Raw genomic sequence first — 24,163 nt, forward strand, 5'->3', positions numbered from 1 at the left:
AGTGAAGAGTAGACGACGTCTTGGTTTATATCTGACCCTGATAGACTGCAGGTCATAACTTCTTACCTGAAGTTCAGTTCACACTTGGACCAGCGGCTGCCTCGGGTCTCTTCTCCTCCTGCCTCCCTTTTCCTTCATCCACCTGCTGGCCTCCACCACTTGCTAATGTCACTGAAACTGTGGAAGCTCCGCGATAGCCACAACACGAAGTAACAAATAACGAGCCTATCTAAATCCCAGTAACGAGTAACGCGTTCCTGGTTTTGTCATAATAACTAGTTACCATGCTCGTTAGCACAATAATAACATAGTTACTGTAACGCTGTAGTGGGCCGACACAGCTCTGCAGCTCTCAGCCTCATCGCTGGATCCCCACAGAGCTGTGTGCTGAGCCCCTGCTCTATAATCTGATGAACCCTGATGACACCACAGTGTCCAGGACAAATGACCTGATCACTGACTTCAAGAAGAAAAGTAACAGGCAGCTGGAACCATAAAGAGAGGGTCAGGACTTCCTGTTTCTGCAAGTTTACCTCAGGCAGAAATGACCCAGGGTCTAAACACCACAGAGCTGGTTAAGATGACACAGCAGAGACTTTCCTGAGGGTCCTCGGGAAGATCCCCATACCATGGCTCCACACGTTAGTGTATTGCTTCTGTGTGTGGTTTTGCTCTTTCACAGAAAAAGGAGCTCCACAGGGTTACTGGATGGCTTCTCCCAACTCTGGAGGACCTACATAGTTCCTGCTGTGTTTACTCACTGCTGAGTAAACTGCAGCTGGATCAGTGTCTGCACAGTAAAACACACAGAGGACGTCACTGCAGACAGAACAGCTGATAACAGACCTGAAACTACTGCCACTCACAAATCTTTATATGAAACACTCAGAGTGTTTTCAGTTACACTGTTCCAAAAAATAGTAATGTCAAAGTATCTTACTGTATATTTCAGTTTTGTACTGTCTTTCTAGAATATCATTACATTTACATAAGTAGACTGTGATCTTACATGTCAAAGGTAAAATAACATAACATCACTGTAAATATAGTAAAACACAATTTACTTGATTTTTAAATATATATTTTTGTACATATGCATATTTAGATTGTAAAAATACGTCCAGAAATGTATCATAATTTCACAAATATTTGTCTGTTATGTGAAAGAATGGTCTGTTAAATTCAAATGTAAAACTATGGAAAAATATATAAAATGATCGAAAATTAATGAGAATAATCAATAATTAAAGGAGTATTTGAATTATAATGGTGCTGAAAATTTCATGTCATCTAAGTCTGATTCAATAATTCAGAGGTAACAAGTGAAAATATAATTAATAGGAATAAAAAAAAAACAAACAAACATATAAAACATTGCACAGCCACGATGTGCTAATTATATATTTTAAAAAATAAATGTAGAGGTAGGAATTGCAATTAATATGAATCTCAAAGTATTCACAACATTCCTGAACAGAAAGAGGCCTCTGCACCTCGGACACTCTCGGTATTGCGTCCGTGGTCGAGACTCTTCACCTACTGGCAGCCTCGCCTCTGTCAGTCTGTCCCAGGGCATGCAAGCCATTATTATTTAAACCAACTGTTAATTTGTCTTAAAGACGTTTTCATGGAAATCAAACAAAGGACATTTTTATCATTATTGTATGTTAGTTCATTTTTAATACCTTTCTCTCAACTTGTGGGTTTTAGAGAGTTTTTCATTTCTACATATTTGCGTGTATATTTATAATTAGACACAAATTTGTTATATTAATAACTTAGTAAGAAGAGAAATTAACAAAGATAAATTAAATAATACAATATATTATAGTCTTTGAGCGACCACATAATTTTCTCGGGGATTAATAAAGTATTCAGATCCAGATTCCTGAAAATGATCAGCTTGCTGAGAAGTCAAACAAGTTACGTAATATCAAAAATAAGTTCATGAAAACATGAAGGAACACCTGTGTGCTGATCAGAGTTACAAGTTCGAAGATGTTCACATTTCAAACTGGGCTGCAGAGGCCTGCAGTTTGCTAATATCTGATATAAAGTTCTTTATTTCATACAGACCCACCTGGTCTGGTTCCCAGCTGTACAGCAGATACACACGAGGCCTCCCGGCTGTTTTACAGTGAAGGTTTTGCTCCTCGGCTTTGGAAGCAGATCAGGCTCAGAGTCAGTGGCCTCCTTTAAATCAGCTTTAAAACTAATTTCTAATGGATTGTTTTCATTTGATGAGGTTACATCTGACATGTTTTACTTTCAGGTGTTTTCATGTATATTCTTTTTTGCCGTTGTTGTGATTTGAATGTTCGGTTCTCTGTGTAAATCTTCAGCTTTAGCCTGTCAAACCACTCAGTAAACCCTTTTAAGAGTTATATATAAATAAAATGTAACATGTGAGGACGGGGCTTTTGCTGTAGCAGCTCCCAATCTGTTTCACGCTACCGACCTTTTACACTTTGTCATTAAGACTGACCTCTTCTGCTTGGCATCCGAGACAGTTTGAGATGTTTGTTTTGTTTATTTACTTTTTTTTTTTAACCCGTGTTTAATTTGATCTGGTGATGCTGATGCTTTTATTTAGTGTTGTAATTTTATTAATTTGTAATATAAATTTTACTCTGATGTATTTCTATGTTCAGAACTTCTGTCAGAGGTTAAAGTCCTTGATAAATACAGCTGTTTGCTGCTGCTATGATTGTTGCTGCACACAGAATCTCTCTAAATTAAGATTAGATGAAGATGATTGAAGTGAACATCAGAATTCACAGCAGTTTTTACGATTATGTCCTATTTGCTTTACCTGAGCTGAGCTCCTGATGAATCATCCTGGGAAACAAACTTCATCAGGAACAAGTGGGACATGGCAGAACGTGACATGCGTCACTACAAACCACGCGAGATGGCTTAGTCCACTCAGATGTCACAGAAGTAAAAACAGGTAAAGGCTGCTGATCCACACAGACATCACATCTGTACTTCCTTCCTGAATTGAGAATATAAAGTATATTATGGGGCGATTTGAGCCCAAATTTGTTCCACAGCGGTCAGGGTAACCTTATTAGAAAAGAAGGTAAGCGAGGCTTTTTGATTACTTGAGTTGAAATAATAGGACAGAGCTCACCTGAAGAGGCCAAATCCACGACACAGACCAACAACAGCGACGCAGAGCTACGGTTTGAGTTATTGAGGTATGAAAAATAGGACACACGCTGACTCATCGGCGTACTTTCGATTAGTTTAACGCCGCCTTCCAATGACATCACTGCCGACAGAATAAGAAAAAAACAACGTTCTTTCACAGTCGTGCAGGCAGATTTTGGCATAGGGTTAAACTTGGGTTCACTACAAAGGGGGTTCACTCCTTACCTGGGTACATTACCATGGTAACTTATGATGCGCAGGTTTGCAATCACCTCCCCCTGACCAATCAAATGTTCAGAAAATAGCCTTACTAGGTAATGAACCATGCTCCCAGTGTGGAGCTGCACACTCTTTATTTTTCTGAGCAGCTTGGAAGTCGAAGAAGTTTTGTTTGAAATTTCTATTCTACAGAGAAGAAAGCCGGCATGAATCCTGCTAACAAAGAAACTCTGTGCTCATGAGACACAAACGCCACAGGAAGAGAAACAAAGCAAGTGATGATTTTTAAACTTTACTTTTATTCCTGTAGTGCAGAACGTTGCAAACAAGCATTAACAAGTGAACATTCGAGTGAAAATAAACAAAGAATCACATTAATGCTCCAAGCTGCAGCAGCTGGTCATAAATCAATCAATAAATACGAGTCAAAACTTTGTTTTGAACATTTTTCATATCTCACATGTTCCTGTGTGCAAAGTAAATATGTTTAGTGTCATTTCCTGACCCAAAAGAACAAAATACATCAGCACCAGACTTCCTGTGTTTTCCTTTTAACCTTGGTTTTTTTTTACTCCATCGTTTTGTTTTCTGCATCTTTTTGTTGTACTGACGCTTCCTCACTGGTCCCTTTATTTAGTCACATTTTATGTCATTTGTTTACTCCCTGTCGTTTCACCATCATCACTGATGAAGTTACGAACAACTGCAGCGAGTGCTTACAGCCACTAGAGAGACGGATGGATAGAAAATAGTTAAAGCCTTTACTTTGCACACACGAGTCACGTTTGACATCAAATTGTTATCTAGAAAGAAGAGTTACATTAACTCGTTACTTACAGGAAAAGCATGGAATCAGAAACTGTGTAGTGTTTGTGATCCTGGCTGTCGACGGTTTTCTAAGCTACACTGACATCACTCCTCCTTTGCTTTGAACTAGTCACAGTTGCACACAGCGTAACTGTAAAACCACAGAGTTGAACGTCCTCTTAGGATGTTCTGCTCTAAATGCTCCGTCACTTTTTGTCTCTATGACAAACTAAAAATGATAAAAGGATCAGCTGACATGCGCGAGGTCAGTTTTTATGTTATAGCATGAAAATTTTTTCGTTTTTATTTAGTATTTTAGTGTCTTCTGCTCCTTATGTAGTGTAGTAAAGTTTCCTTTACGCCGTGGGTTTGTGTCTGGTGTCTGGTCGTTCTGACATTTTAAGCTGAAAAGCTTCACAAAGGTCAGAAATTACAAATTCAATTCTCTGAGTAACTCATCCATATCATAACCTGCTATCATTTTCTATGATAATGAATAAATAATAAGCTTAGCTGCTATTGGGGAAAAAACATATTCCTTTACAGCTGACGACCTCATCAAAGGTGATTCATACGACACCAAAGTAAATAAACAATAAACAGGCTGTTAAGTTACAGAAAGTTCCAGTTTTTTTCACCATCTGGTACAGAAATGCATTAGAGAAAGCTCAGAGGTGCTGGTAAAGTTGCACTTCTCCTTCCTACACAGAGATATGTCAGATTGAATGTGCACTTAAACTACTTTACATGGACAGAAAGAGTTTAATGTGGCCCACAATGTAAAACCAGTTTGACATCTCTGACCCAGAGTCATTCACTAATATCAATGAACTGGTAAACAACATGCTGTCATTCAAACAGGGTTCACCTTCACTTTTAAGGTCAGTATTCATTCAGATCTGCCAGTGACAGTGATGGAAGAGCAACACCTCCACCTTTTAAATACATTAAATGGGAAGGCTTTATAATACGGTGGGCGGTTCCATGTCACTGTGATAGATCTGGATAGATGATGAACATTGAAGCTACACAATATTTTACCTTCATACAATGAAAGATTTCAGGTGTTAGAGTTCTCTGAGGTACAAACAGAGCAGGTGAAACTTGTCACTTATTATGTCCTAATATTTTTTTCCCAGATTTCTCTCAATTATAGCGATTCGGGTAAATGATGCATCATTTGTCTGTACTCTGTAGTGATGTCATGTAGTGTGACCCAGGAATAAATTAAACATTTAGTTTTTAAACCAGTGTTGTTTTGTAAGTTTAGTGTTTTGTTAGTTTACACGTACTAAACCGTAGAGACATTTGAAACCTGCTGTTCATGAGGATGCTAGTTAACACCCCGCTCCTTTCGTTCATGTTTTCTGTAGCACACAAAACCAACAACAGCAGCAACAAGAACCCCAGCAGAAACACTCAGACCGACGATCAGTCCAACAGGTCCATCCTCTGTGTCTCCTCCTGTCTGACCTGCAGGTGAGAAACAGGTGTGAGGTGTCAGCTGTCAGGTAGGTGATGAGTGAAGAACAGAACAGAATCCATTTGCTCTTCAAACTGCTGTCAGACATTATCTACTGCACTCTGATCACATCACTCAGACCAGCTGCTTTCTACAAAGTCTCATCAACAACATCTTTAGAAACAAACATCAACAAGCAGGAAGCAGCTTCACCTCTGATCACACACACACTCAACTCTACTCACTCACCTGAAACAGTCAGGCTGACGGTGTTGATGGTCTCCCATGATTTTGTCTCTTTGTTGAAAATATTACAACTGTATGATCCATCATCAGCAGTCGTCACATTCTTCAGCACCAGAGACACGTCTCCATTATTCATCTTCCTGTCCTGCAGATCCACCCGGTTCTTAAAAAATGGATGTTGGCCATCTGGATCCAGCCGCTCATCCCGGAGAAAAAGCACATATTCTTCCAGGTCAGCTCTGTTCCACTTCATACCTTGGATGGTTTTGCCTGTCGGAATTCGACATGGTAGAACTACATCCTGTCCAGGCTCAGCTGTGATGGTGTTCTGGGCTGAAACAGGAAACAACACAGAGCAGAGAGGTTAAAGGTCAAAGTACAACTGTTCACTTCTACATCAGCTAATCAGAGAGAGACCAGTGAACTCCGCTGAAACAGATAAGAGGAAAAACAACCCCCAAAACTTCTTGTACTTTATTTTAGAAGAAAGTCGCCAAACCTTTGAAGCTGTGAGTCAGATCAGACTCCTGTTACATACAAGCAGTTTTCAGTTTTCTCTTGGTAGTCTGGCTTCCTCCCACAGTCCAGAGACATGCAGTTAGTTGCATAATAAGTATTAAATGATAGATATTAAAGACATTTTTAAGACACTTGAGAATCTGATGATCTGGCTCTTTGGGAAACAGGAAGAAATAAGTAGATGTGGGCAGCTGGGCGAAGTTTCAGTTCTCAGTGAAGAAGATCACTGCGGTAACGCTCACTAGAAAGCACAGAGGATGGACCCGATTTATTTGTGTGTATGGGGAAAAACAGAAAGGAGTGGGTATTGATCACCTGTGGCTGCTGTGGAGGTGGAAGTAGAACAGAGGCCATTTGACCATACAGTTGGGCACTAAGTGAAATTTTTCCAACCAACATTCGTCAATCCAATAAATGACAATTAGGGATGGGTACCGGTATCCGGTGCCATGATGGCACCTGTTCTGACATAAACCGTAGTAACCAGACCGAAAAGCAGCGCACATTTCGGTGCTTTATTTCAGTGATTTTTTTTCCCTGAGATGTCATAAACTTTGGATTCTAGCCAATCATTTTACCTTTGCGAGCGTAGTAGGCGGGCCCAGGTACGTAGGCTCTTTTACGTATGTTCTTTTAGAGCAGAGCTACAGATTAAAAATGCCCAAAGCAAAGCGGTCAAAGTCTGGCTGTACTTCACAGCAAAAGATGCAAACTCAGCAGCCTGCAACAAGTGCTTTAAGCTGGTACTGTGCAAAGAAGGCAACTCCTCGAATCTGATGAAACACCTGGTATAGCATTTTGTTAAAAGCCGAGAAATGCACCGTATTTGATAGCTTGCTGCGAGACCTCACACCGAGCACATCTACTGCGGGTGTGGTGCCTGTTATCGGACCCGGAGTTAGCAACATCCCCCAAAAACCCGAAGAGGAGAGGAGGAGAGTCCTGGCCCCTAGCCCTGCCAGTGTAGCAGAAATGATGATGGATGATGACGGCAGCAGCAGCCGTTCTTCTCTGCATGAGTAGCTTAATGTTGTTCGTGTGTAATTTACGTTGAGTAGGCTAACCACCTTATTAATGCATGTAACATGTGAACTAGCAAACACCGTCGTAGTTACATGCAGCTGTATTCTTGTTTGATGACAGATACTCCCTTCACCCTGGCCAAAATGACCAAAGAAAAAGTGGAAAACAGTTAAACATGAGAGGTTTTTGGACAAAGTTTGTGTTTTTTCCATTGTTTAAGCACTGCTTCCAGCCAAGAGTGATACCATATATGCCCCATAGCTGCAGAAAAGGCTAACATTGTTATCTTTTTACAAAAAAACAGCTAAACACGAGAGGTTTTTGGACAAAGTTTGTGTTCTCCATTCTTTAACAGGGCTCGCGAAATTTCAAAATCCCTGGTAGCCCTTCGGGCAGGGACTCTTCAGTTTTTGGTAGCCCAAAATAAATTTAAGTAGCCCGAATAAAAAAGAGAGCAATTTTTTGATTGATGTTTTCTTTCCTGTTTTGTTTCCTTTACAATATTATACATTAAAGTATAATATTGTAAAGGAAACAAAACATTAATCAAAAAATTGTTGAAAAACAAATTACAACATTGTATAAAAATTACAATCATCAACTCAAATACTTGGTTCTACTTGAACAGAAATTTCTATGAACTTGTAAGAACTGTGCAGGACATGAACCAGTCTGTGTCAGATCCTGAATTTGAAATTTCCACTGAAGTCACGGGTAAGAGACAAGTGGAACCAAGATCTAGGCCATTTGCTTTTTGAAGTTTGCAAAGACTGCTAAATCGTGCCAGTGGTAGTTCACTCTTTGCAACATAGTACCCTGTTCTAAACAGATTTTTCATGTTTATTTTTAGTATGTTATTTGCAATTGGTGTTTGTTCTGGGAAAGATATTGCAGACTGAGCAATAATGCATTTCTTGCATTTCTCATGGGTTCTAATGGGGGCCTTTCTTAAAATGACTGGTCCCAGTAACAAAGGCGCTTGTCCACTCAGAAATCGAAGGAAAACCAACAACACACCCGGCAGAACATTATGTTATTTACACGGGTGCACATAAGTGGTCCGCATGTGCGCATTCGCTGTCAAAATAAAAGACGCGCACCAGATAAGAAGTTGCAACACGCGTTTGCGTCCATATAAAAAGCACTGTTTTTGTCCGCTAGAGTGGGATTTTCACGGCACATTCCGCACCACATCTCTGTGCGTTCATCATTTGTTTGAAGCCAGCTCACCTCCTGCAACCACTTTTCCGAGAATACGCGCTTCTTTTGTGGTTCGGACTCCTTCTGACATTTGTTTGGAGGTGGAGGAACACCAAAGTAATTGCTTAAAGGAGCTTCTTCGACATCTTTAAGAGTTTTAAACAAATGTCTGTCCTCCTCCAGAAAATCTTATGTATGCAAACACGCGTTGCAACTTCTTATCTTGTGCTTGTTTTTTATTTTGACAGCGAATGCGCACCTGCGGACCACTTATGTGCAGCCCTGGTTATTTAGCTCGTCATATTGCAGCCACAGAAATAATTTTGTCCATGAAACCATAAAGCTGCACTTTCTTTTTGCCTTATAGTCTGATTTGTCATAACTTTTCCGTTTTGTGGTAAGCTTTTCTTTGGCTGTCACTTCTTCACCCTGACCTGTCTTATTTGGCTCAGCAGAACTAAAACATAAATATAAATCCTGCTGCTTTTACACACGCACTCACATAATGCTCAGCGATTCTCTGCGCGATCAACCTCTCACATGTTTAAGCTGCGGGAGATTTCACTTGTCATGTTTGCATAGTAAGCTAACGATTGATAAGACTATGTCAGAGGAATTGGTGCGCAAATTATCATCACTCACCAATCAGTGCTGTCGCTCTCTATACACAGTTTGCGCGATTGCAAAGTGAAAGCAAAAAACAAGCGCAAATTCAAACGCAATTTCAATATGTCACATATTGACAGTGGCTCACCGATGCCAATGACATAATTACCCAGCTACATTTCCGAAAGAATGCAAAAGCATTGACATATATTTTTCCTTCCTACAATAGCCCGACGGGCAGGGCAGAGAGAGATTTTGGTAGCCCGACTGGCAAAATCGCTAGCCCCGGGACGTCAGGCTACGATTTTGCGAGCCCTGTTTAAGCACCGGCACCGTTTCAAAAGTACCGGTTTGGTACTGGTATCGGATAAAACCTAAACGATACCCATCCCTAATGACAATCCGGTCGTTAAGTGATGACGTGACGAATCCTACTTCCGGGTCTAAAGTAGTCTGCGTTTAATATGGCTTTTGTGTTGTTAACATGTTTAATGTTATGTATTTTCTTCTATTTAATCTCAAAAAGCTCCTAAAACAGTCAGCGATCACTGTTGACCTCCCTCTGCTTTTATTACCACTAATCATTTATTTAAGCTCAGTTTTTAAAACCTTAGGATGTAACTACAGCCCAGCCCATGCAGCAGTATATGAATGACTAACCTCGTATTGTGGATGGATTATCTCAGTTGTTCTCCTGGCTGAAGTTTGGTCCTTTTACAGCATCCTGCCATGCGATTACATTTGTTCCTGACCACCGAGAACACTCACGTTAACTTTTATCGAGTGGAAAAAAAGTTAGCTTGTTTATATTATGCTAACATAGCTGTGTCGCTAGCGGTCACGTAGCACATCATTATATACCAGCTAGCCAAACTTCAGTAACCCTACAAACGTCACTGCTGTTTAGTTTTCTGTCTTCATTTATGCTGGAAGTGATAACAGAGCTGTACGTTTTAATTTGTTTCCAAAACCCCGCAGTCAGGACATGCTATATTGTATTTAGATAGAAGCTAGCGAGCTAACTCCCTGCTAACTTCTAACTCCGTTAAATGTCATAAATTCCATTTTCATGGATGCCTGGATGTTAAACTCAATTGTTACACCTGGTAGAGCAGAACGCTGATCATTTTATTAAAGATGAAAGACTTTAGACAGTTTTTCAACTCTCAGACCTGCAGGCCCAGACACGGCTAGTGACGTCAGACTTAACGACCGGATAGGTGACTTTTTGATGGGCGGAGCAATGTATTCATGCACAGACTGATTTGCCTTTTTAGAATTTATACGTTTTGTTTGGAGGGAATATTTTACCTTCTTTTCTTGTTTGTTTCAGTATTAATATAGCTGCTTGTTGGATTATTCATTCATTTATTTGAGATGCGCCAAATCACACTAAAGACTTAACTTTACATCTGAGATTTTTTTTAATGTTTGCTGGGTTTCCACAGAGGATATTTTACCTGGTAACTGGGACTGGACCTCCGTGCACAACAGTCTACCTGCCAGCTACACCACCTGACTCTGCTGAGCTCGCGAATAATGCTTCCTTCATTGTCTCCTTTAGCAGAGGAGAAACTGGGAGCATCCTTAATGAAATGAAAAGACAGGAAAATGCAGCCGCATGATTCCTGAAAAACAAACCACCAGATCAAAGTGCATTTTCGGGTTTTGTAGTTTCATCCACTTCTATATTAAAATTATTAATCAGTCTGATTCGCTGAGCTACTCCTTATCAAGTCTCCTGCACTTCCGTCCTTCGCCTCGTGACGTCTGTCATGGCGGGCAGGGTGAAGGGATTATGACAGGAGGCTTTCTGTTTGTTTGTGTCGTTTATGTGAACGAAACTCGGGCCTCAGAGGTTTCGCTGTGTCCTGAGGCAGCTTGTATGTTTCTATTTTATTTTATTTTTAAATACGTGACAGTTGTTTACAGTAAACGACAGGAATGTTCGCGTCCTGCCGTTGTGGTGTAACCGAAGGGAAAGTGGAAGCTGGAGGAGAGCTCACCTTCAGCGAAAACCACGACGAAGAGGAACAGCAGAGCCCAGCAGAGAGACGGGAGTATTAGTGAAGCCATTCCCGTTTATCCCGGTACATCCCAAACACCAACACACTCTATGGATTCAATAATTACACTTTAACAATGGAGGGAACCCGTAGAAGCGACCACTGAGCGATGCTGTTGGTACGGAAATACGTGTATTTCCGGTGTTCCTGAGTGCGTGGTTTTTTGGGGTTTTTTTGTTTTGTTTTTTTTTGTATCTCTAAAACTGTTTATAAATGTAAATATTCTGCAGTCGAAATGTATATTTATAAAGGATTTATATGTAAAATAATCGGTAATGTCATATACGGTGGATCAGTGAGTGCGCATCCATATGCGCATGCGTTCACGTGCCTGGGCTGAGTGCTTCGTGTTATCATCATTTTCCAAAGACCAAAAATCAAGGTACTCTTCAAACTTCACTCCAATTATACAGAAAACCCTAAAAAAGTTCAACCAGTGGCTGCAAAGGGACTTGTCTTTGAAAGGTAGAGTGTTAATTACTAAAGCAGAAGGGATATCCCGATTAACATATGCTGCTCTCTCCTTACATCTGGATAAGAAAATTAGTAAAGATATTGACCGTATGCTCTTTAATTTTATATGGAAAAACCGTACGCATTATATTAGAAAAACTGTTGTGATGAATAAGTACGAATCAGGTGGGCTTAACGTCTTAGACTTTTCTACTTTAAATAACACTTTCAAAATTAATTGGGCTAAACATTTTCTTAGAAACCCTACCTCTATCTGGAACTTTATACCATATTCTATTTTCTCTCGTTTTGGTGGCTTTAATTTTATTTTAAACTGTAATTACAATGTTGAGAAACTCCCTGTAAAGCTTTCATCCTTCCATAAGCAGGTCCTCTTAGCGTGGACCCTCATTTATAAACACAACTTCTCACCTCACAAATACCTTATCTGGAACAACAGAGATATTTTATAGAAAAATAAATCACTTTTCCTGGAAACTTGGATCCAAAATGGGATCCTATTGGTGGCTCAGCTGGTTAATAAAGAGGGACAACTACTTACTTACAACGACTTTATTGCATATAATTTTCCAATCAGTGTTCAGGAATTCTCAATGGTGCTTGGTGCCATACCCTCAGGGACTTTAATGTTATATAAAAACACTGACAGCTCAATATCTACCTCAGTCACTCTCTCTGATCCAGCTGAGTCACCAATAGGAAAAATCTGCTTTTCACAGGAACTTGGTAACAGCAATAAGAGAATACGTAGTTTATTCCAAGAAGATATCGTCTCTCTCCCATATATAATATCTTATTGGAACTGATTTGTTCCAGATATCAAGCGGAAGACAGTCTGGATGGTCCCCCATAAATATTTGATTGTAAATAAGGTGAAAGAAGTCTCATTTAAAATTCTACATAAATGTTATCCAGCCAGTCACTACATGGTAACATTTAAAAGGGACATAAATACTAATTGTACTTTCTGTGGGGATCATCCAGAAACTGTGACACATCTTTTTTGGTACTGTTCTTTTACACAGAGATTCTGGAAGGAATTTAGCAGGTTTGTTATTGTCCATATTTTAAGGGAGTTTTCTTTACGATGGGGAAATGTTTTATTCTGTTTCTTTAAGTTCCCCAAGAAGTATGATAAATGTTTTTTTATGATAAATTTGTTAATACTTTTAGCTAAATTTTTTATCCATAAATGTAAGTTTACTAACAAAACACCATATTTCTGTCATTATTTTAAGGATGTGGAAATGTACCTACAATCAATATCAGACTCCACCAACAAAAAGGCTCTAAAAACAATACATGTATGTGAATTTTTGCATGTATTCTTATAATTGTTACCTTTTTCTTTTACCCCGGGCTTTGTGTGTTCATGTTCTGTTGTTTTGTATACTTCATCTGTTCGCATGTTGTATACTCATTGTTTGTTAAATAAAGTTTATTTTTTAAAAAAAAGTGGTATCATCATTTTATGCCACGCCTTTAAATTTCCCCTGGAACAGAAAACGAAGCAGTGCGTGTGCTTTTATTTTGACAGGCTCCACCACGATTCCTGTTCTAGAGAATGTGTCGTGGAATTTTTATTTTTTGTTTTTCACACTAAAACAAAAACCCAACAGGATATTTTCTGTGAGTTGACAGAAACTTTCTCTTCTTCCTTAATTTTAAACATTTATTTCTTACAATTTAAATCATGCTGACACATTTCTTTCATTTACCACAACAGAATTTCTTTATCATGTAGTAAAAAATTAAGAGGTATTGTTCAAATTGCTCTCTGTCTGGTTAACTTAGACCAAAACTTCTGGTCTCACCCCTGGCGTCGTTGCCCACCTCTCAATTTTAAGTGCATGTAGACACTGAGGGCTATCAGGAGGGGCTATGTGCTTACCTGCTGCTCTCTGGCAGGTAGCTCCATGTCCTCCTGGATTTTAAATGCACCTTAGAACACACATGCATCAACACTACATACGAGCGGGAGGAGGGAGGTTTGGAGTCTTCACACACCCCCGTTCTCTGTTGCCTGTTGGGGCGGGGGGGCTGGGAGGAGGAGTTGGCCATCCGACTGGGGTCTGGAGTGTGGGGCCTGCCTGCTGCTGCCGAGTCGGGGCGGTCCGCTTCTCTCCACCCCAGAGAAAAGGGTAACACTACCTGGGTCTGGGTGCAGTTTCCCCCTCCAGGGGCAAGGGTACCTAGACCTGGGGCTTAGAGTATAGCTTTGTGACTCTGGCACAGCTGGCTGCCGGCGGAGCTCACGGGCGCGACACTGCAACCCCCCCTGGCTTCTGCTCCGCTGCTGAGTGAGCCCTCATCTGGGGCTCCCCTCAGCTCTTTCTGGGACAGTGGCGCGGCTGCCCCTCTGTTGGTCTTCCTTGGTCTCTTGTGTTCTGGGGGCCTCTGGATGTCTGGAGTTTGGATCTCCTCCATACCTGCTTCATGCCCTGTAGGACGGGGCTGTGGCCCCCCCACACCCTCTAGCAGATCATTACATGAAGGAACCTTTTAAAAACAAGCGTGTCCATGCTCACAGGTGTACACACGGGTGCTCACACACACAAACTACACCCTTTTTGGCTCCTACCTCAAAGCACACTGTGCGCTGTCGATCTTACGTGATGCACAATAATGTTTAATATTTAGTATTTACTGTTATATTCCCATAGATCATCGCGATGATGTTGTTTATTATGTTGCTTTTTTTTTTTTGCTTGTTTTCTCTTATTTTTTTCTCGACAGGTGATCCAGGTGATCGATATATGGATTTTTTGTCTGTTTGTTTTTGTTTTTTGTCCTTTATCACCGTTCCTCTTCCTCGCTGTTTTTCTTTCCCTACCTCTCTTTCTTTCCCCCAGTCATGTCTGTCCCGTGTGTAGCAAGTGAAAATAAAATAGAATAAAATAAACAATGAAAACAAAGGTGAATCAAATAGACCATTATGGCAAGGCTGGGATGGTCAATTTGGTAAAGTAAATCCGTTGGGCATCTTTCTTCGCCTTTAGACAATAATTCTGATGGCAAAAGAGCCAAACGGGACAAAAAAAAAAAGAAACTGCTCTGTTTTCTTACACTAAAATATCTCAGGGATTAGTTAAAACATCTTTACACTGACAAAAAGAGGAGCTTGACTAGTCTGACCCACTTAAGTCCTTCTCTGTAGCCAATCCACAAATAGTTGAAACATATAAACTGCCTATTTTAAAACACCAAATATCCCCTAAACTATCATCCTAAAACACTTTAATATCATTTTAAGTCATCTTACTACATCATCCTTAAAGACATATGGCATGCAAGTAGCTAAAGAGAGTCAGTGTCACTGTCACTGGAGAGCGACGTGTTTCCATGATCGCATCTGGTTTTACAGTATTATAGTATCAAAGTCTTTTTCTAGACAAAGTATTCCCAGCAGGTTATTTCAGTGTACAGTATAAGGTAAACTGTCTTCCACACGGCACATTACAATGTCACGAAACTAATATTAAATTCATCGAGTCTGCTGTTTTCCAGCTTTTACTCTTTATCGCGTCGACTGCAGATCAGTGACAAGTAGCGTACAGAACGGAGCTGGGCAAGTGGCTCCTCCTACTTTGCGCGCTCCCGTGAATGGGGAAAATTTTTTGACGGGGTAACTACTTTGGCACAACACCGAACTTTTGCCACTTCATGATTGTTTGGAAAATAGCATGAGGACGATTCCAGTGAAAAATGAAGTTAAGTATCTAGGCATCTATTTAGACAAAGACACCAACACTAGAGAATCAAAAAACCTAAAAGACAAAATTGATGGCATGTCCAAAACACTAAATCATTGGTTGACGAGAGATATTACAATTTTTGGACGCAATCTATTATCTAAATCAGAGGGCGTCTCAAAGATGGTTTATCCAGCATACTCACTATACATTACCCCGAAAAGTATTAAAAAGATTAACTCTATAATCTATCAATTCATTTGGCGCAATAAAACACATTACATTAAAAAATCACAACTTGTCAAAGATTACGCTAAAGGTGGTATAAAGTCAATTGATTTTCAATCAATGGTTGGAGTATTTAAAATAAACTGGATAAAAGCCTTCCTCTTGAAACCTGACTCCATATGGTTCCATATCCCAAAAAGTATTTTCAAAAAGGTGGGAGGGTTGGATTTTCTCCTGAAATGTGATTTTGATATATTGAAGTTGCCTGTGAAACTGTCAGAATATCATAAGCAGGTCTTGTCTTATTGGAAGATGGTGTTTGCCCATAACTTTTCATCACATTGCTCCACCTTGTGGAATAACAGAACAATTACAATTAATAAGAAGTCATTGTTTATTAAAGAGTGGTTTGAAAAAAAACATAATCTTTATAATAGACTTACTTGATGAAAGGGGTCAGTTTCTCTCAGTGGGTGTTTTTAATGCTAAGTTTAACATTCAGTGTTCCCTTAGAGAATATGACAAGGTTTGTAAGGCAATCCCCTTACCTCTGTTGAGTTTGATTCAAGGTTATTTGTATTACTCTAAGGCACAAATTAGTCTACCTCCTTTACATCTAAACCAGATTCCTTTGACGGATAAAAACTGTAATAATAAAACCAAGAACAAGATATTTAAAAACAAATTATTTCACGACTTTAACAGTAACACAAAACTAAAAGGGAGTAATGTTAAAATAACGAACAAATATACGCACTTTTTAAAATGGCCTATCCCCCCCAAAGTCAAAGAAATGCAATTTAAAATAATTAATGGATATTACCCAGCAGCTGAAATGCTTAAAAAAAGGTTTGGGTTTGAGGTAGAGCCATGTGGATTTTGTTCACAAAATGCGGAAAGTATTGATCATTTGTTTTTTTCCTGCTCAGTAACAACTGACTTTTGGCAAGATCTAGTAGACTGGTTGAGTATAAGAATAGATGGGATGACCCCACTGACTCTAACACAAGTTTTATATAATAATGGTGATCCATCTAAGGAACTGTCCATGCTACACAAGGTGGTGAGAATTATGGGCAAAAATTGAATTAAAATCTTTTTTGTCATCTTTAGAATTACTGAGGGATTCATGTAAAGAGGCTGCTTTGATATGCGACAATGGGACTCAATCTCTATCCTTTTAATGATTGTGTTTTTGGTATACTAAGTAAGCCACATGTATGTTAAAGTGTTCGCAGAAAGGAAACTGTTATATGTCATAAAAATGGCCTTCATATATTTATGTATATGTATATATGTGTGGGTTTTGTTTGTTTTTTTGGGGGGGGGGGGTTTTCGTTTGGTTTCTTATTCAACCTTTTCAAAATGTTGTTGCACTAATGTTGTCTCCCAACGAGAGATTGTAATATGTGCATAAATTTAATTAAAGTATTAAAAACAACAACAACAAAAAAAAAAAACTTTGGCACAACACCGGAAACCCGATCGGTACCCCGCATGCGCGAAAGGTTTCTACTTCCGGTCGTAGCGTTTTACGATAGTTATGGGTCAGAGTATCTGTTAAGGGTACGGAAGCGTAGAGCTGCCACCCAGGCAAAGGAAAAATACAAGTATATCACGTTATAACGTGAAAAGTTTATTGTTCTAACAAGATACTTTTCCTGTCTGTACAATATACTTTTCACGTTTGAACAACATAATATCACGTTATTACAATATACATAATTATCACGTTCGTACAATATAAATATCATATTGTACGAACGTGATCATATATTGTGCAAACGTAAAAAAAATACCATTACAATAAAATTTTTTATTGTAAGAACGTAAAACGTGTTGCATTCGGAAACCCAAATCCATGGTAGTTGTGGAGAGCTCACGCTCTTCAGAACTGGCACTTAACTTTGAATGCCCTGCTTTCAACATGGACACAAACACTGATAGCCCGCTTCTGAGATTTCTTCAGAATCGTGGTGTACCTGAGGACTGTCTCTTACAAATGCTACAAGTCTAATCAGGCACGACGTAGACAGAGGTAACATGATAAAGTAGCTGAGGACATGTGAATCCGTGATTCTCATGCCAGCGATTGTCTGAAAGGTGCTACAGAGAGAGGCAATAATAGTAAGACTAACAGCATTAATAATATATACATATGACTGAATTCTTGCTTCTAATGACAGTTTGATCCCAGAGGACATGTTTATAGGAAAAGATACGTTTTCATAGGCTGAATTTATCATAAGTATTTTATGACTCTGAAAAATGAAATCCTTCTGTTTGGTTCTGATGACTGAGAGAACACTATAATTCACATTTTAAATTAAAATAAATAAATAACAGGCTGGGGATCCTAATTCAGGGGCACTGCCATCGGGCGAGAGACGAGGTACCCAGCGAGTCACGGGGCAAAGAGACGGGCTACCGTTCACACTTAGTGATTCAGGCTGTGGGAGGAACCCACACAGGCCCTGACCCGATGGAGGACTCAAACCCAGGACCTTTGTGATATTTATTTAATTTTAAAAATGGTCTTCAGTTAACTGTTCCTGATATGAAGACATGAAAATGCAATTAGGTCCATATGTTTTTGTAAAATGTCTCTGTACAGCACCACAGTGGATTTTAATACAGCAACACTGTGATGCAGGTCAGACTTTCAGCTTTGATACAGGTCTCTGTTCTCAGGGGGGATAAAGCAACTGAACGACTGACTGGCAGCAGTTTCATTAAAACTGTTTTGTTTTTCTGATGACGTCTCTGAGGGCCTTACATTTAAAATTACAGTCAAACTTTATAAAATGCCTGCACTTCACTTACACTGTGATTGTTTGACTGAAATCTTACTTTGGTGGTGAGCAGAGGCGAAACTACAACGACTGCAACTTATTTTATCATTATTATTTAGTTATAGCTGACTCGTGTATGTGAACAAGTGTCTGGTTACATAAACTCAGAAAAGAGTTACAGCTCAAACATGGCCGTCGTCGCTGCGCTCCTGTAGTAAAAATGACACACCTGATGATGATGATGAAGATAGTGATGGTGAGATGGTCTGAGGCTCATGTCTCCTGCAGTCGATGGTTGGTCTGACGTTCAGGTTCAAGCTCAGGGGAACCCAGGATTAAGATGTCAGTGAATAGACTAGAAAAAGAGTAAAAGTACTCAGTTACAGTAACTGAGTAAAATTACAAAATTACATTTAAGAAAAATGAAATATTTTTCTCTTAATAAAATAAAAGAGAAAATGTGATTTCATTATGAAGGTTGGAGTTTTAGTCAAAGAGGAATAAACAATCTGTAAACAGAAATTAAATGTTTAGACAGTTTCTGATTTTTCATTTTCCTGTTTTTGATCCGGTGTCACTGAAGTCAAATCCATTCATAGAAATGAGTGAAGTCCGTCAAAAGGAGCAGTGATCACTGGTCTAAATTAACTAAAAGATGGTTTTTAACCAAACTGCTTTAGATTCATGGCCTGTGGTCACAGACATGTTACTTCCCCTTATAAGATTGGCAACCCTGTGAGGAAACACCTGCAACTTCTTTTCTGTCCCCAGAAAAAGAAAAATTGAGCTCCTTTAGTTTCTGTTTAAACCACAAACGGCTCAACCACAAACAGTAACGGTCACTTTGTGCAGCACAAAAACTTTAAAGGCAGTTATAGTATATAGTTGACTAAATGAATGAAAATGTTAAATGTCGTATTTCAGACTCTCAGCTGTGTTGATATAATGAGTGAATGATTTGATCTTTTCACTGCCTGCTGTGTTTCCTCGACTCCTGAGCAAAGATAAAGAGTCAGTTCAGACCTGCAGTTGGTCCTCGTGGTGTTTTGAACTTGAATTCAGCCTGATTTGTTTTTCATGTCTTCTCCTCCATCATCAGTTATCAGGAGAGCAGACAGTCAAAGTACAAGAATTCAAACAAACACAGAGATTCTACTTACAGAGCAGACACAGCACAGATGTTTCCTTCATCGTCCTTCTCACTCATTTGAGCTTTTTTTCATTTCTCTCACTGACACCAAGTAAAGCCCGCCCTCTTCCTCTGAGTCTGTTTCTTCCTCTATTTGTACAGCGATAGTGGTGGATTTCTAACCTCTTAATGATTCATTCATGTGATACATCTATTTCAGAATATAAACTTGTTATTGCAAAACATTTTATATTAAGTTGCTTGTCTCTGTGATAATTGTAGCTGGGATATAATTAACAGAATCCTCCATCCTCCAACACCATCCTGTTGGTGGACAAAGTTTGAAGCTGGTCAGGCATCAGTTACGCCCCCTGTCTGTCTCTTGTGTTTACGACTAAAGTCATTTGTCTTAGAAACACTAGCACGTGTCAACACGTGTCAACACTGAGATCAGCTCATCTACCTGCAGGTGACGCTGCTCACAGCTGCTGCTCGTAGTCTTTCTCCACAGTATCACAGGAGGTCTGTTTCATCGCTGTGTCGGCTACATATCAGCAGTGTTGGGCAAGTTACTTTGAAAAAGTAATTAATTATAGTTACTAGTTACTTCTTCAAAAAAGTAACTGAGTTAATAACTGAGTTACAAATTCTAAAAGTAATTAATTACTTGAAAAGTAACTATTGTGTTACTTAAAAAAAAAAAAAAACGTTTAACCCTCTGGGGTCCAGGGTATAATTGCCCATTTTTAACTACTTTTGATTCTCTCTCTATATTTACCTCTAAAAACTATTTACTTTGCCTTGTTTGGCATCATTCTTTCCAGCACAACCTCACATGTCTGAATCTACAGTTATGTTTTCATGTTGACATACTGTATTAACACAATTGATCTAAAATCAGACAAAAAACATAAAATCAGAGTAGAAAAAGTGACATTTTTTACTGTAACAACCACAAACATGTTTAATGAATCATATTTCATAACTTTAAATGCAAATATAAATTGTCAATTTTAAAATCCTATGCACAAGTTTTGCAAACAAAGTTATTTGCATAAATTTACCTTTTACCCTTTTTTAAATAACCATTTCAAACTATTTACAGAACAATCAGCTGTTCTTCAATAAGATGCCACAAATTATTTGTGCCACTCCAAAAAATAATTTCTTTCCTCTATAAAGGAAACATCACAGCCTGATACCTGCAGGCCTGACAGCAGCAGGTGTATCACTCCTGTTTCTACCTGGAGACAGCAGTCGCCTCATTGTTCTGACACACAACACAAAACTATCCACACACTACACACTAACTACACAAGACAACACATGAACTACACACTCCAAACACGCTAAACATCACAAATCTCTCACATCTCTAAACTCTCTCTCTCTCTCGCAGTCACTCCTAAAACTTCCCTGTTTTTGTTTTTTTTGCTCATAAGCAGAGAATGCTTGCTAGCGCTGTCCTTAGAGCAGGGGTCTGCAAACTTTAACACCCAAAGAGCCATTTGGACCCGGTTTCTGCGCAAAAGAAAACACTGGGAGGCACAAATACTTTTTGACATCTAAACTGAAGATAACACTATATGTATTGTTTTTTACTTTTTATGCTTTGTGTGAACAACTAAGGTGTGCTGCTTTTGAAATCCATGAAGTGCTACAGAGAAAATTACATTTTATTTATGTAATTAACACATTTTGAACTCTTAAAGAGATATAACAAAAGGAAAGACACCCAGCTGAACTACAAGGATCCAGCAAACAAAAGCTGTTGTGAGCCGCCACCCTTATATCACCTTTGGGCTGTTGGAGCCTTGACCTGACTTTAAAAAAATAATTGGAACAAAAACACTATGCTGCTAAAAGATGAATAATATATTATTATATATAACAGATAATAATAATAATACTATAATATATTATTATTCATAATAGAATTTTTAAATATATATTTTACCAGGGTTTGGTGTGTCTGGCGGAGCGCAGTCTGCAGCGCCGCTGTAGGGGAGGCGGACGCACCTGAGCGGCACCAGCAATCACGCCTCGCCGCCTTAACGTCTGTGCTCTCTCTGCTGTTGTTGGTATGTGTCGGGCTGTGAGCTGAAAAGCTACAGCCGGCTGTATGCGTACAGCAACCGTGTGTGAAAAGTGGTCAATAAAGAGATGCTGAAAAGCGGGTTCATGCAAACATCGTCGGGTCTGCCGTGATATGTTTACAATAAGACTTCTGCTCCTGAACCTCTGCAGATCGGGGCTGTACGAAGTCACTTTCATCTTCACGCAGAACTGTAAGCTGTGAGACGTGAGCGGTGTTTGTTTTTAACATAGTTCACGGTGGAGAACAGCTGCTGACATAATGTGGATCCAAAGATCCATAATTGACCTACCTGGGGTGGAAAGTCTTGATAAATGCACGGCGTTTCGGCGGGTACACCGGCCTCCGCGAGTGTGACGCTTATTTTGAGCGATGAAAAAATAATAGAAAAATAAAATATAATTTTCTTTTTCTTTTTCAATATCACAATAATCTTCCAATTTAGAACTACAAGTTAAAAAAGAACTAACATAAATAAATTACACTTCAGCTAAATACTTCTAATTTATTTTCCCAAACCACACGGAGCCGCAGGTTCTGTACTATAAGGACTAAAGAGCCGCACGCGGCTCAGGAGCCGCAGGTTGCCGACCCCTGGTTTAGACAGTAAACGTGATGAAACTATTGAGGAAAAAACGCAGCATATATATTGTTTATCATGACTCTGGTTTTACGTGGCCTATCAACACAGTTTACAAACTGGTATATATCACCTTGTTGCTTTGTCTTTAAGTGGTCATGTGATTGACTTACCACGACTACTTTATTCTTCCTCAGTCAAACAGCAGCGCTCACGCGATTGTTTTGCCCCTGAGCTCCAGGTGTTGTGCTAGACAGTGATCCTGATTACCGTCCGTGGGAGCTCGCAGCTGCTTAAAGCTGTAGCGTCCAGATTACTTACAGCTACTTCCCTGCAACTGATGCGGTAAGCTGAACACAGCTTCAACTGTCTGTTTGTTGAAAAATAGTAACGGACCACATTTTCTTGTTAGTAACTGTAACTGTAACGGCGTTGTAACGATAGGAATAGTAATTAGTTAGATTACTCGTTACTGAAAAAAGTAACGCCGTTATTCCCATCACTGCATATCAGTCATCTCCAGCTTCTCCTCCTGCACCATCTACAGATTTAACCCCTTCAGTGTATGTCGGGAATTCCCTTTCTCTACATTTCACAGCTCTGATGTTTCGGGTCTCGGTGTGTTTCATGTCTCGGTGTGTTCGGTCTCGGTGTGTCACTCCTCAGACGGAGGTTGTTTCATAATCTTTCTGTGGTTTTATGAAACAATAAGGAAGACAAACTGATTGTTTCACTGTTGTGGGTAGTTTCACACTGGGTTATCAGGCTGCTGAGGATGTTTGTCTGAGTGTTTGTGTTATCAATCATTGCTGCTGCAGTGTGGTGCTGATGCAGGCCTCACACCGTCACAGGAAGGAGGAAGTGAAACTGACACAGACGGTAAAACCTTCTTGTTACAGCGTTTCTCTCGTCTGCTGGGGATGAAGACTCATTACACAACACTGAGAAGTTATTTTGGATCTGAACAGATGGAAAAGTGTCGCATTGGAGCGATTTCATAATCAATGTGACCTTTTGGCCCATGAGGTCAGCTCATCGTTGCCCCCTGTTGGTGATTGTGTGAACTGAGGTTTCACAGGTCACACAAAAGGCTGGAAGTTTGAATAAGAAGGAATAAACATCGTGAAAGAGAAATGAAATGTTTGCAAAGTGAATTTAAGTGAAATATGAACTTGTTTTTTAAAAAGAAAAAAACCCAGAAGGTCGACCTTGTTTTTTAAGCCAATAATATCACAGCAGTTGTTTGAAATTAGCTGTAGACTGTAGGCGTTGAACGGGGAAAAAAACCTGCAACTTAAGAAAACAGTCCATTTGGCCTCTCAGGGCCACCGTAGCTGCAGGTTAATATTTATATTTTATGTTTTTAACTTTTTATATTCAGTGTTTTCAGAGACCCTTGCAGCACATAACGAGTTCAGATTTAGTGTTTATTATCTTTTATTTCTTCATCCTTTGCTTGTTTGCCTTTGTTTCCACAGTAAAAAGTGTACCACTAACTCGACGACCACCTCTTCTTATAAAGTTTTACAGGTTCTAGTTATCACCGCCAGAAAACGATAACAAAGAGTCAAGTGCTGTGTCAGTGTGGTTTACTAATAAAGAGAACACGAATTACAAAGTAGAACAGAACTATAAATTAATAAAGCAAAACAAGGCAGCTCCGAATTGGTCTCAGGCACTAGAGGGCAGCACATAGTCAGAAACATCCTTACAGTCAGTGTCCACATTTTAGGTCCACGTGGGCCACTCAAAAAGTATGTTTATTTACTAATTATGCTGCTTGCCCTGTTCAGACCACTTCCTGGCTGCATGTTGGATCCAGAGATTTAGACGTGTTGCTGCCATCAATTCAAAATAAGTTCATATTCTTTT

General features: G+C 39.4%; 1 protein-coding gene across 2 annotated transcripts; it reads right to left on the reverse strand.

Moving 5' to 3' along the window:
• Nucleotides 1–3,651: 3,651 nt before the first annotated feature.
• Nucleotides 3,652–11,474, reverse strand: LOC120728293 (hepatitis A virus cellular receptor 2 homolog). 2 transcript variants are annotated; one of them, XM_040023091.1, is made up of 3 exons: nt 11,238–11,474; nt 5,891–6,222; nt 3,652–5,652 (listed from the first exon to the last, which is right to left on the reverse strand). In XM_040023091.1, exons 1-3 carry the CDS (start codon nt 11,309–11,311, stop codon nt 5,513–5,515), a joined length of 546 nt encoding a protein of 181 aa, XP_039879025.1. In that variant the 5' UTR covers nt 11,312–11,474; the 3' UTR covers nt 3,652–5,512. The 2 variants fall into 2 exon arrangements, with proteins under 2 accessions (XP_039879025.1, XP_039879026.1); XM_040023092.1 differs by having other exon boundaries at nt 5,891–6,220; nt 11,242–11,461.
• Between the last annotated feature and the right edge of the window lie 12,689 nt (nt 11,475–24,163).

This window comes from Simochromis diagramma, unplaced genomic scaffold, assembly GCF_900408965.1.
Source record: "Simochromis diagramma unplaced genomic scaffold, fSimDia1.1 OVJJ01000341.1, whole genome shotgun sequence".
Lineage (NCBI taxonomy): Eukaryota > Metazoa > Chordata > Actinopteri > Cichliformes > Cichlidae > Simochromis > Simochromis diagramma.